The sequence below is a fragment of the Echinococcus granulosus genome, assembly GCF_000524195.1.
Source record: "Echinococcus granulosus chromosome Unknown EG_S00003, whole genome shotgun sequence".
Lineage (NCBI taxonomy): Eukaryota > Metazoa > Platyhelminthes > Cestoda > Cyclophyllidea > Taeniidae > Echinococcus > Echinococcus granulosus.
Window position 1 is genome coordinate 2,617,589 of NW_020170383.1, and position 14,443 is coordinate 2,632,031.

Sequence of the window (14,443 nt, forward strand, 5' to 3'; positions counted from 1 at the left end):
CGTTTTGTTCTTGGTTTTGGCGTTCAGTGGCCCAGAGCCAATGCTCTTCTTGTTCTGTCTGTCGAACTGACTATAGTGAAATATCGTTTTGTTGTCTCCTCCAGCATGTGTATTGTGCAGAGTTCCATTAGTAGAGCACTAGCAACGCTAGCAGCCTACTTCATCCCCTATTGGCGTTGGCTCCATTTAGCTATCATATCACCCCTCGCCCTAGGAATCCCTCAGTTCTGGATTTTACCGGAGTCACCACGATGGCTGCTTTCTAAAAAACGTTGGAACGAGGCAGCGGATGTACTATATAAGGGTTACCTCATAAACACGGGAGGTCGCTATTTTTGTCAAGGGAAGAAAAACAGAGAAACCACACTTGAAGATTTTCGTAAATACCTTTCTCTCATTATTGCGGAGGAAGAGGAGAATGAAGTGAGCAAAGAGACTCCACAGACCTACTTCTACCGATTCTTCGATCAACTTAGGCAGCCCTATCGTACGTTTCATCTTGCAAAAGTCAGTCTGATTGCCACATTCCTCTTCGGCACTCAAGCTGCCTGTCTCTTTGGCATGTTGCTCTACGCACGCATTGTCAGAGGCTATGTTTACTTAGTAGCACTCGCAAATAATTTTACTGGAATTCCTGGCGCTGTTCTATCGGCCGTGCTTTATGCGAAGATCCGCCGTCGTAAACTGCCCCTCATGATGACTTACATTTGCGCGGCCTTTTGTCTCGCCTTGGGAGGGATCTGCGCCGCAGTTAAGGTACCAACCGACGACATAGTTCTCGCCGTGTACTCTAATCTTGGTCTCATGCTCTGCACAGCTATAAGCAATATGGTTTTCACCTACATACCCGAGCTCTTTCCCTCCTGTATCCGATCCCAGGGTCTGGGAAATGCGGCAGGTCTGGGAAGATTCGGGGCAGCCTTGGGAGCCTTTATAAACAGTCTAGATACCAGTGTGGCACATGGAATTCCCCTTTTGGTGTATGCCGGGCTGCTGCTTCTGGCGTGTCTTGCTCTTGTGTTTTTGCCTGATACTACGGGTGAGAACCTTGAAGACAGGATTGTGAGGGGAGAAAGGGAAATCTTAATTAGTGATATCTGACAGGTTGTGCATTTATAAATTTTCCATCCACTTGAGTTCAGCAATAAAACTAATGAGTTTATTAATTTGATACTTTGTGTGACTTAACGTAGCCCTCTTCAGATCCAAAATTCGTAAAAGTAAATATCCAGACAATCATTTCACTGCAATTTAAGGTTTTAAATATCCTGATAAAAAACAGTTCTGCAACACTATAATTTACATTCCAAGTAGAATGCTTACATTTGGCCTTAATATCACCGAAAGGCAGTCCCTTTGGGAGGTCATTCAGCTTCTCAACTTCAAATTAAACCGCTTTCAATGATCAAATGGCGGAACAGCCACCACTTTTATGCCAGAGCAGGTGACCAAAGTTCATAGAGTTAAGAAATTAGAGTTAAGGGAAAACTTCATTTTTATTAATGAAATACTTGAAAGTAATATTCGTTTTCAAGGGCGGAAATGTGTATCATCTGTGTGGTCGACCTTGAGCCTTCTGGCTGTTTACAGAAGTAGCTTTTTAAATCAGTGTTTAGAGGCAGGAATCAGTTGCAATGGATTTAATGCAAATCGAATGTTGACAATGAAAAATCGAAACCGCATATTAGCTCAGGGCTTGCTTTTAAATAATCTCGGAATCCCTAGTACTTTTACCTCGTAAACACGGTCAAAAACAATATGCAGAATTACTTTGTACTATTGGTATCAAATACGGAGAATAATCGAATCCCATAAAACAGGCATTTAAGGTATTGCCTCCTTAAAATATTTCTTGATAAATATTTTTGTCCGCTTAAGCCCAAGGCCTGGCGAACGTTGCATTGGTGGTTCATTTTAAATCGTAATTTAGGTAGAAACACATTGGAGCTACCCATGTACCAAGATATCTGAAGGAATCACACTTGCAACGAAAATTTTTAAACAGAAATAGACCTAATTAAACTACATATTTGGTTACATGGCCTTAGCCAATCTTCAGCACATTGGCTATCTCGCATTTGGGATGGAACTATGCCACTCGCAGCCCCAGCTCCGACCGTTTCCGAGCCAATACGAAACATTGTCTGAAGCAATAGCTTAAGCTTGTCGATTCAATATCTTAACTTTTGAACCCATGTTTTAGCAAAGAAAATCGCTTTTGATGGGCAGTTAAACCACATTGATTATATGATGGTTTTACCAAAATAAGTGAGCATCACCATCATCAAATAAATGATTTAACCCAGGTCAAATGGAAGCATTATGTAGCACCTCGAGACATAATACTTGGGTAGAATATATATTCAGCACATAGAAGGACCCAAGACTGCTGGTATGGCCCAAAGGCCATCCCACCCGGAAAAGATATTATACCCAAGACACAAATTTCCCTTTCCATAACCGAAAGCTAAGCAGCTAACGTAATACAGCTAAATAGCGCACTGCTCCAATGGGAAAAGAACACAATTACATGCCGCAGGAAAGCTAGTGTATACATTTGTGAAAGCAAAATCACGGTTTTAACCAAATTTTACTAAATTAAACTGGTTTTTGACTAAAATTTCTGTAATTTGTCACCGGAATATAAATCGAAAGAAATTGAGTCGAATTTACGTCCAAGTAGTAACTACATTGGTTTTACAACTAACACTTAAAGAAAGCGTGAAAGAGAAGGCCATTGTGCACACCCTATTTGTAACATTTTTAACGGAATGCATGCAGTTTAAGCCACCACCTAAGACTCACCCTACTGTAGTGATTTGATTTTTGGTTTAGCTGTATACTTCACTAGGCCAATTACTCATTCTTTAGAGCTTATTTCACCGTTTGGCCGAACGGACTCTTCTATTCCCCATAGCCTTCCAGCCTTTCTGTACATTGACCATGAATCTCCCACCACCTTGGCAGGGGAACTTCTACATTTCCAGCAGAGGAAAAATCCAATAAAAGTAAAGTATGTGTTCCAAATACCCATTTGCACAGCTAGACTACTTGCACATGTGCATTCTTTAAAATGGACCACTAAACAATCTTTAGTACCGTCTGATAATCAAAATTCACTGTAGAAATTAGATACAAACTCAGCGTATTTTTATCAAGTTACAGAATAGTTATGGATACCATTAAGTCCTTTTTTTACGTGGAATACTGGCGTGCGAACTGACCTAATGAAATAGTTCGTAACTCACATTTTTATTGAACCATCCCAATTAATGGTTAGCAGATGATGTTACTGCTGGACTTCCCTCATTTGAATTATGATTAGTAGGCTGGCCGGTACGTTGGCAATTTAGCCTATTCTTACTTTCTCAAAAGATGGAGACAATGATAATGAACCAGCCCATAGTTGTGGATATGGTACGCAATTCCTCTCAACTTACAATAAATTTTGGCAGTCGCCTTGTAAGAATGGTGTCATAGAACAGCTCCAATCGCTTTATTAAATTACCATTCATCCGACCCGTATTATTTGTTGCTCAAAGCTAGTTTGCTTTGTAGTCTTATCCTCTATGTGTTTTTATCGACTGAAGACTTAGTAGGCCAATAGTTCCTATGCAACCTAAAGTTGTCTTGATAAAATATCCGCTTAATGAAGGCGAAATGAAATGCGACCATATCATCAAGCGAATTATTTTCAGTACTTATGGGAAGAAGTGCTAAACCACACCTTAAGAAGCCAACAGTAGTAAGGTATATGTTTGTCAATCCTACTTTATCTGTTGGTCCCAATCTCATCATCCGGTTAATTAATTAATTGGGCAAGTCGTTTCATCTCGATGAACAGTTGAGCCACGAAGATTAAATTTTTTCCCGCCTAATAGGGCACTGGTGTGCTTAAGGCAGGATTCGCGGGTGACCAGACTCCGAGGCATTATTTCCCAAATTTGTGAGTTCATTAGTGATCTCCATCACGTAAATCAGTCTTTTGTTGAACACTAATGCCTTCCACATCATAAACTATAGCATTGGACGACCCAAACATGTACGAGCGATGGCAGGCGCGATCGAAGGGGATCGCTTTATTGGTCCAAGAGCACAAGAACACCGAGGTCTATTGAACATCCGTTACCCCATTGAGCATGGCATTGTGCGCGACTGGTGTGATATGGAACACATCTGGCACTACATCTACAGCAAGGAGCAACTGACGGTCAGTTCGGAGGAACATCCGGTTCTACTCACCGAGGCACCACTCAACCCCAAGCACAATCGTGAGAGAATGGCTGAGATGCTCTTTGAGACCTTCGGTGTTCCTGCCCTTTACGTCTCCATGCAAGCTGTGCTGAGTCTGTGAGTTTGTACGCCTTTAAAGTGGGGTTTTGTGACTCATGTCATTTTGTACGGTGCTTTTTCTGTGTATGTGCTTGTGATCCCAGCTGATGGTAGAATAACTAACAAGGACTGATCTTGTAACGAATGCTAAAAAATGCACTCAATTTTTGACTCAGTATCTTTGAAAGTTGTGCGCGGATACGATACTCTTCCTAGACATATGTATTTTACTTTTGGGAGCGAATTTCCTATTCTTGGATCTTTTCTTTATATGTTGACGGAAAATGTGGTTTCTTGGATTTTTCGGAGGTGATTGAGATTTTTAAATGGCTACCATTACTGGTATCATTTATGAGACGAACTCTCTGGCTGACGCCGTTGTAGTACCCACAAACAATTTTTGGTTTGAATGAGAATCCGGCGACGCATTTAATAAGATGTTTGTTTTTTTTTAATTTGTTCTGGTTGGTAAACCAGAATAAGCGGCCTTCGGCTGCCGGAAATTATGTCTTCCGTCAAAACCATTTGAAAGTGTGTAGTGATTCCAAGACTTCATAGCATTCCGAAAAAAAATAGGGCTGATTTTTAAATCAAGGTCTGCTTTATAATTGGTTTAACCGTGCATCAGGTTGTTTATTTTAGTACTTTAGTGCATATTTGGATTGAATGCTTTGAATTAGGACTTAACTTGCTACATGATCGTAAAGCGTTGTTTTACTAATCCATACTCATCGTGGAAATGGAAACTGAAGCACATGCTACTGCCACTCAGACAGAAATTATCTAGTCATTTTCGTCAGAACTAACGGTTTGATTTATTCATTAAGGTCTCGGTATAATTATTGATAAACTTTGGACCAGATAATTGAGTTAATTAACCACCCATATCCTATCCACGATCCTAGCTTTATTTTCTATGAAGCGGTCGAGCAGGTTTACCTTGTGGCGCCTAAGTTACTTATGTAGAAGTTGTGGGACCCAAGTGTGGGGAGAACTTCATTGCCGGCATCTTAGAGCCGGAAACATAACTGGCATGAATACAGCTGTGGATTATCAGCATGATATCCGTATCACAGCAGATCAAAAAGATATGCCTCTGCAGTAGCCTAATCACCCCCTCGCTTTGGACCCCGTCCTCTTAAATAAGTTACGCTTCGGGCCGAACGACGGGGGTGGTGCTGGACTCGGGCGATGGGGTGACGCATGCGGCACCGATATACGAAGGCTATGCGCTCCCGCACTCCATTGAGCGTACCGACTTGGCTGGCCGCGACGTGACGCGTTACCTGCGCTTACTGCTACGCAAGGAAGGCACCGATCTGCACACGACAGCGGAGTTCGAAATTGTACGTCAGATCAAGGAGCGTTCCTGTTTCGTCAGCCTTAGCCCCGGCAAGGTGGAGGCAGTGGAGGCGCAGGAGTTTTACCGCCTACCCGACGGCTCTGCCCTCCAAATCGGCCCTGCCCGTTTCAAGGCGCCTGAACTTCTCTTCCGACCCGACCTTATTGGCGAGGAGTACTTCGGTGTTCATCAGGCAAGTTTTCATCACATTCTTACTCATTTTTATGAACTGCGAACTACTTTTAGGCGTGAAGTAGGGCCGTTTTCTCCTCTTTTCCCGGCTGGTTAATTAAAATCATTTTATGCTTTTTCAACGTATTATTTACGTCTGCATAAATGGGTTCAGTTATCGCTGGCTTTGGGGGAGGAGTGAATGCGGAACAGCGGTGTTAGTGAACCGGTGTCGCAGTGGTTGTATAGGCGATTTTTAGAAGTTATGCCAGGTTGTAGGTGAAACTCCTCGACACTTGTCATTATTTTTGTTGCGTTGATGTCTTATAATTGTTTCCTGTTTACCCACTACTGTCACCTATGCGCAACTTAATGTTTTCATTATGGAATTCTTAAGACGATCTCGGTGGTTAAACTGCGGCCCTAGTTTGACATCTTATGTTCACATCCTAAATAATTTTCACTCTCGTTTAGGGAAATCTGTTATCATTGAGTTTTTAAAGGTCAAACAGATTTTTTAATTCTGAATGACCGTGAATGCAATGCGTTGGTTTACATGGTACAGCTGAAGGCTAGATGAATATAAAGTGTTGTTTCCAATTAGTCCAATTTTTTATCCCTGCCTAATTGTACGAAGCACTTTTCATGGCAAAATTCGCCAGATGATTTAGATTAGGATTAATCACTCTCTAACGGCTTTATTTGTCCATATATGAGCTGATAAATCATTGATGGTATTTCAAGAAATCTACTGTTGTTAACTGCCCCTTTAAAAGCGTCTACCAACTAATGTTAGTAACTGCAAAGCAGATAATAGGAATAGTTCTCCAACAACCCACTTCAGAGATTCAGGGTTTCGAGAATAGACGTACTCCTTTGGCGCATTACTTACAAGGCATAAATCGCAAAACTTTTTCACTTGTTTCAGATTATTTCTTCCAGACAGTTCATCTGACAGTTTGAATTCTCGGAATACACTTATTGATGCACATCACCATTAAAGCTAGCAAGAACTGCGCGTTTTTTTCCACTGGAATTGGAACTATTTTTTAGCTATTGCTTCCTGGACTATTTGGGTCTTAAAACTCTAGCAAATTCTGAAATACATCCACCTTGAAAGGTGGTGGCGCCTTTTTGATCAGTGCAGAGCACTTCTACGTTACCTTCTTTTTTATGTTTGTTTACATTGGGTAAATGAACTAATTATAACTTCGTGCTCTATTAGCAGTGTTAAAAATATAAATCAGGCCCACGTGAGTCTTCCTGCTCATTTCAGAATGTTGCATATACTTGTTTTGCTTTTTCCTAGCATTGAAGGTTGACGTTCTGGGGCAGACCTTCCATTTTGTTGTTCACATCTATTCAGGATACACTAGTGCTGAATTTTTACTCAAAAAAGACCATAAAATCCTTGATACATATCAAAATACCGTTTTGCATAACTGTAAAGGAAAATAACCTTTGATTGTTCTGTAAATAAACAGACATTTTTTCTCGAAGAATAATATATTTTGTCAGAATAATTAACGACTTTCGTTCCCTTTGTTGGTGATATGGTCTAAATGAATTCTTCCAAGTATTCCGTCCCATACTATGCATTTCTTTGGTTCCATATTTCCTAGCTTTCTATTTCTTGTCTAAATTTGCACCTGCCGACAAAAGTCGTGGGAACCTTTCCAAACCCCATTATTGTAAACTGTTTGGATTTACCATTCTTTTGATTTTATCCTTTTTTCTGAGTGGTGATAAGTCATTCACTCGTCCCTCACTTGAGTCTTCATCGATTGACTGACGATGGCGAACCCTCATGTCAATGACGAGATTTTGAAAGACGTAAAATACTATATGGGAAATTTCATCACACCCTGTTTTGGACTTGATCAGTCGTTCATAAATTTGCTCTTTCGTGTCCTTTAATAATTACCGAAGTATTCGATGTACCACCATTTGTGGACCCATGTCTATACCTGAACGGAATTATCGATTTTTGGGGGCCGTGGGTGGATCCAGCAGAAGATGGCAAAATTCCCACAATGAGTATGCTTGCATGCACATGGCCCTGTGCATTGATCCGCGCAGGTACACACGTACACACCCACTCGTGCCTGCTCGCAGTTGTGCTATCGTACACCTGTTGGAGCCTGCTAAAATTATGCATTCTCTGCTTGTTGGTGGCTTGCAAGCTCTGCGTACTAATATGTGTTAGATAAGCTACGATTCTACCTCATCTCACAGCATCCATCTCGGCCCGTGCTTGACCGTCTTAATCGTCGGGTACTCCGTTCATTTAGTGAAACCGACTACTCATTCATCCAATTGCCTGTGCTATTATGAGGGCAGATTCAATGCACTTGCCATTGCTACCATTGCATAAATTGCGAAAATTTGTGAGTCATGTGGGTTTCCTTATAGAGCTAAAGGGATCTCACCATTGTCCAGTCATTCATGGGACTAGTCATAGAAACAGTAACGTCTGTCGATGTTGTGAGTGAAAATTTTGTTTGTCACTAAAAAAATAGTACTCACAAATAGATTTTGCGTGATATATAAAAGTCTCTTCCCATAACCTTGGTGTCAGCAGTCTTCATGCAGCATCGGGTAATATTATTTGGCCATTTTTTCTCACACAGAAGTGTATCTTGTCTACTAATTTAGTGTTTTTGAGCTGTTTCGTATCTCCCAATTGTATTGATTTGAGTATCAAAACTAATCTTAAGTTTGGTTTTAGGAGACGATTATGATTGTTATTGCCTCCCCGTTTTTATGTTACTGCTGTGTTTGGAAGTGTGCATTCTCCGACAGCTGAGCACCATATTTCGAGCAATTTTTTCTTCGTCATTTCTCATTAAATTACATTGGCTTTAATTTATAAGAATTCAATATAGGTTTGATTCCATTTTTTTTCCAAAAGAAAATACTAACGAATTGTATTTTGGCTAGTATTCTTGTACCAGCGTTTTTGTATACCCAACATTCAAATAATTGTATTTATTTTATCACGTTCCTGACAACTTAACACCTCTGTAGGAGCCTGATGTATCACTTTTCCGTTTTCTTACTACTCTTTCTACTAGGTGCTGGCATATTCCATTCAGAAGTCAGATATGGATCTACGTCGAATGTTGTATGAAAACATCGTCCTATCAGGTGGCTCGACATTATTAAAAGGTATGATTTACATAAAGGGTGCATCTTTACGCGAAACCAAATCATATTGTTTCTGACTTTAGTATAGTATAGATGTCAGTGTCTCTTAAAAAGGCATCATTTTAAACTTGTTCAAAAAAATTTGCAACCATCATTCATCAATTTCCTGTGCTTACTCATGTTACAGAGGCTAATCAAATTGACTGTCAATTTTAATCTTTTTATACAAGTAATTAAGTTTTGCAGTGGCAATTTTCATATTTTGCTCAAAATAAACGCTAGTTCATAGATTACTCCTATACTAAGTTCAAACGCTCCTTCGTTTTTTAGTAAGGCAGGTGAATACTCGTATGCTTCGCCTAAATGGCGGAAAAATCTGTTATATTGAAGAGCACTTCCGGCTCCTAATGGCCTTTCGTTATTGTTGCTTTGCAGATGAAACCCGATAGGTTACCGTTAATTGTAGTGCCGGTTTTGAAGTCAAAGCTTCTTAAAGAATTGATAAGTTTCGATCGGCTTTTTCGATATTGATATGGTTTTTATGCCTTCCACGCGTATTTATTGATACAAATTCGACTTTGAATGAAAGAAATTTAATGAACCAATGGCGTTTTTTGAAAGATTCTCAGAATGAGTCACCTTGGAGCTGCTAAATTGGTGGCTGGTTAATTCAATCGAAACAATCGGGAATGTTTATGACTAGTTATGACTCATTACTTTGTTTGCTGAGCATTGAAAACATCAGATGAAAGCAGAAGTAACAAACCTGCCAATCGATTTTATGCCATTAATTGTTATTTTTCTGCACCACAGAAAGTAAGCTCACTTCATCTGAGCATTTTTAAAGGTAGATTTCAAAAGGAAATATCAGATAAATCCCCACACAACTGAATTAATTGAAATGAATATCTTTGAAATTTCACTCGCAAATTTTACCTAAGCTGGCTTTGCATCCGTCTTCCATTCTGAACGGCTGTTTAGCCCTCCCGCCACTGACAAAATTACCTTTACTTTATTAGTTTGAGTAAAATTTATTGAAAATCGGCAGATCTCTTCACCAGTATGAGATACGCCATTCGTTTGTTCCCTTTTGAAAGTAAAACATCATGAGCAATGTTGCAAATGGGACCATTGTGATGAAATATTGAGCATACGCAAGGGTATTTTGAATAACTATTTTGCATGACATCAACACCCGGAACAATTTTTCCCATGTGTGGTTTACCTTTCTTTTCAGTAAATGCAGTAGTCCTAGTTTGATCGAGTAATTTGGTGAATTTGTTTTTTTCGTTCGTTTATGAGAGCATGGCAAATGGGCAGGTACGGCCGAGTAGAACATGCATGATACTCTACCATATCAGCCCTCCATTCTCTCGTTTTTTCTCCTCCCAGGTTTCGGTGCCCGTCTACTGCTAGAGATGAAACGCATGGCCCCGAAGGACGCAAAGTTGCGTATCTCTGCTCCCAACGAACGTCTCTACTCCACGTGGATCGGCGGCTCTATTCTCGCCTCGCTGGCCACGTTCAAGAACATGTGGGTCTCCAAGCATGAGTACGAAAGCGAGGGTCCTGCCGTTCTGCATCGAAAATTCCTCTGACATCCCTCATCCGCTTCCTCACTCACCAAGTCTCTCGATCCACTATTTTACTGTTTGCAAATTATCCTGTGAATTGTGTTCTCTTTCACCCACTCTCTTCCTCTGTCTTTTGGGTACTGGAAATACCATCAATAAAATCGTCTACTGAGCTGATATGATTGGCTTGAAATATGAAATCATCGTTTGGCTTTTCTGATTACCATTAGGACGGGTGGGGATTAGTGTGTAAATGAAAACCGGTTGCTTCGTCTTCATTACTGTCGACACCATGCATCTGAATTAGTCAGTGGTGTTTCTTCCCATTTAACGTTTGGAAGTAACAATGAGGTTTTTGGGCGTGGGTGTCCCAACGTCTTGTCAGGTGGCTTTGATAAAAAGTAAAAGGGCGTCGCAGCCTAGATCAGCTGAACCGTTTTAGCGTGTCACTTCAGTGTCCCTACTCTTAAATAAGCCGATGAGAAGGTAGCAAACCGAAGAATTACTAGTCTCTCCCAAAAGGTATTTGTAATTGGTGAAATTGCGCTCAGTGGGTGGGCTGGACATGATTTTTTACTAAAATGCAATCGGTAAAAGTCGGTCAGCAGCATTTATACGTTCATGGGTGGTGATGGCGATAGGTCTTGAAATTAGTCCATTAAACTGAGGCCGTTTTGAATTCGTGTAAAGAATATCATGACATATGATGACAACAAACGGTGGATGTCACTGTTCATATTGCCCTAACCATCAACAAGTACCACTCTTTGACACTTTTTGATGCATCTTAACAGCATTGGGTGAAACATTCCCATTCTTCAAAGAAAGTTGTTTTTGGATATGATCGATCATTGACGTCCAGAAATGAACTTCATGCACTGGCCTACAAATTGCAAGTTTTGATGTTGATATTTTAATTAAGTCGTCAACTCGCAAAGTTAGTATAATACGTTGATTGCGTTAATCTAATTTCGGTAAAGGAGTCACTTTGGGTCTCTGCCTTTGTACCTTCGCCGGGTAGGCTGGCTCCGGGCCATGTCGGTAACACCACCCCGACTGTACATCGAATACGCATATTCTGATCGAGTATTATGTGTTCTCTCGCCTTCGGGAAAGATACTGCAAGATGTATTCTTTTAAAGATTTCTTAATTTACGTAGGTTCCCACAATTATTATAGATAGAATAGCATTGAAGTATGGAGCTCCTAAATTTGTTTAAGGTATATGAAAAACAAAAATAAAACCACCGGCACTTTTTCTACCCCATTTTATCACTTCTATGATTTTGGTGCCTTAGAAGTGGATTAATGCATCTCCACTCTTCACTACCATTAATTGCATCCGGCTTCGAGTTAAACCAAACAAATAAAAGAAACACAACTTTGGGGGAACGAATTGAGTATTTGGTTAAAAAAATGGAAATACAACCCGTAATGTTTACAGCTTCTTAGGTTAAAACTACACTACTGCCTCAGCTAAAGTCTGCATTCATGGCTGCTAACATCTAGCACCAAGTGGTTAATTAATGTGTATTAAGATTTTCATTCACCGCATATACGGAACGCACAATGAAAATTAGAGAATTCATCAAACACTACACATGCGTTTTTTGCTGGTACTTATTTTTTGGATTAATTAATTGCTTTCACCCAAAATTCTGCGAATGAGCAATTTTACGTTGGGCAAGAATAGTTACACTAACAAACCCCACGAATTCGTGCGAAAGCGGTAACTATAACAGCCTTCTAGACACTCTAGTTGCGATAAGCTGATTCTCCATCAAATTCCTCCATGTTTGAAATGCTGAAAGACTATTTATTTGCCAAAAACTGATAATTGTATGTAGAATTCTCGCTTTTGCTAACAATTGGTATAGTCCTCCCAATTTTTTAAGCAAAATTTACATTTGATCAATAAAATGAAGGAATGAAGGCATAAGGCAAAAATGCCTTACATCCTAAGGAAATCCGTCTTCATGCTATCAAAACGACTTACAGTGACAGGATAATTTTACACTAATTGAAGGCGAGAACAATTCCCCCTTTCTATTTCTATTATGTAACAGAAAGCCTGTATTTAAACCATGAACTCCTGCTGAATGCATCCATTTAGAAACCAAAAGACATTTGTGGTGTTCTTATACTTGCACACTCAGACAATGGGTAACATTACCTTCATATTCGGGTGAGTTTGCTGCTAGCATTACATGTGTAATTTTCCTACCTGAGCTTAGTATGGGTCGTGAGATGTTTTAAATTAATGATCGCCGGCTGCGCCGAATCACGCCGCAAACCGATTGGCCGAGTTTGAAACAATTACACCCCTAAGCGTACTTCAATTTAAAAGTAGAGCCGATGCATATTGGAGCAGTAAAACTTCTATTGTTTAGGTTATATAAGTTACTTGCTCATAAACAACAATGTTTTGTAAGTACGATATTGAACTATTAAATTTATTATTATTAACGTATATTAGGTGCAGTATTACGTGGACTTCTCGGTCTTTCTCGTTTAGGTTTTATACACTTTTATCCATGCTTTGAGCCTTTAAAACCTTCTCTACCCTAATGCTACTGTCTACTAAGGAAAATCAATCACCACATTGGCAATTTGAAGGTAAAACATACTTACAATTGCTTACTTCTCATAAACTTTCGGGAGAATTTTATTTTTTAAGACTTGATTACAAGCAGGTAGATCAGCTACTACGTGACTGTCGTAGATTGCTGAACATGGGAAAATTCATGACAGCAATGGTAATGGAACTGCTCTAATCTCTCAGTGCTTGCACCAAAGTTGAATGATTCAGATTTGTTCAAGGGCCAAAATTTGCCTTAAAGGTTTTCACCATGAACACTTGACAAGATTCAAAAACTGAAATTTTACATATTGGAAAGGATAACAAATAACCTTTTTAAGCCGCATTTAAATAACAAAGAAGTGAAAAAGAGGAATGCGCCAAGGTGGCAGCATTGGGGAGCAATTTCATACGCTTTAAATCGCTTGGATAGGCTTTGCTTTTATGCAAATTATCTGAACAGAGAGAAGTTGGTGTAATGTGTGCTTGTAGCATATCACCGTCTGGCCTTTGTAGATCAAACTCAAGCTTAATTTCAATCCTCTGGCATCGAAATCTGTATCTAGTTATCTTACATTCTTTTAAAATGGATTTTTAAATATGGTTTACTTGCAAGACTTCTACAATGTGACGGAGAAATTTTTAAGATGAATTGGTTCCGTTAAATTTGGAATGGATCCTCGAACATAATGAAGTAACAAAAAGGTTGTTATAATTATGTACCGTATAAGGTAAGCCCTTCAGTCTGTCTCAAGTCGTTAATGCTTCAATTACATTGTACTTCACTCCTCATGACGTCTTCTAGAGTATATTGCACTGCATCAACGGCAAAGAACATGGTCTTTTATGCCAATGTTTCACCCAAATCCTACGTCTACAATGGTTGGCTATAATTGCAGAAAACACCTGCCATTAAAATCTGAATCTATGGAGGCTAGAAGAAAAGACGAAATTTTCGCTACAGAAGGCAATGAAGTGGCGCAGTTTTTTAACAAGTTCAGATCTACCACAAAATGAATGGATTATGGTATTTCTAAAAAAGGGGGATAAGTGGTGTAGTTTTATCATAGTATGTATTCCTAGCTTCTAAGAACCAGAAAAAAATTAAGCGTATTAATAGCCAGCATTAAATTTTAAATAAATTAATGAGCTGTAAAATATAGGACACATCTCTGTGATGCCTTCCAGGCAATGTTTTTGTCTGTCTCTATGATGAGTTATTGGAATGAGCTCTTTCACTAGTGAACATCATCAAACTCTAAGCAACATTTTGCAAATAAATATTTTAGTGAAAAATGT

At 39.5% G+C, this 14,443-nt stretch overlaps 2 protein-coding genes across 2 annotated transcripts in view; both read left to right on the top strand. All coding sequences in view use genetic code 11, as the record gives it.

Annotated features, from left to right (window-relative positions):
* The window catches only part of EGR_00965 (Solute carrier family 22 member), a gene marked incomplete at both ends in the record, with an annotated part of 1,921 nt that extends 820 nt beyond the window's left edge, over nt 1–1,101 (top strand). The window contains one exon of the mRNA XM_024490214.1: nt 28–1,101. Within this exon, the coding sequence (XP_024355617.1) occupies nt 28–1,101 (1,074 nt within the window). The remainder of the gene's footprint in view (nt 1–27) is intronic.
* A 2,274-nt stretch (nt 1,102–3,375) lies between these two features.
* On the top strand, nt 3,376–10,590 carry EGR_00966 (Beta-centractin; the record flags this gene model as incomplete). Its single annotated transcript, XM_024490215.1, has 6 exons — nt 3,376–3,417; nt 3,882–3,946; nt 4,024–4,350; nt 5,480–5,927; nt 8,920–9,013; nt 10,385–10,590. The coding sequence occupies 6 exons, from the start codon at nt 3,376–3,378 to the stop codon at nt 10,588–10,590; spliced, it is 1,182 nt and encodes a 393-aa protein (XP_024355618.1).
* Nucleotides 10,591–14,443: the final 3,853 nt, after the last annotated feature.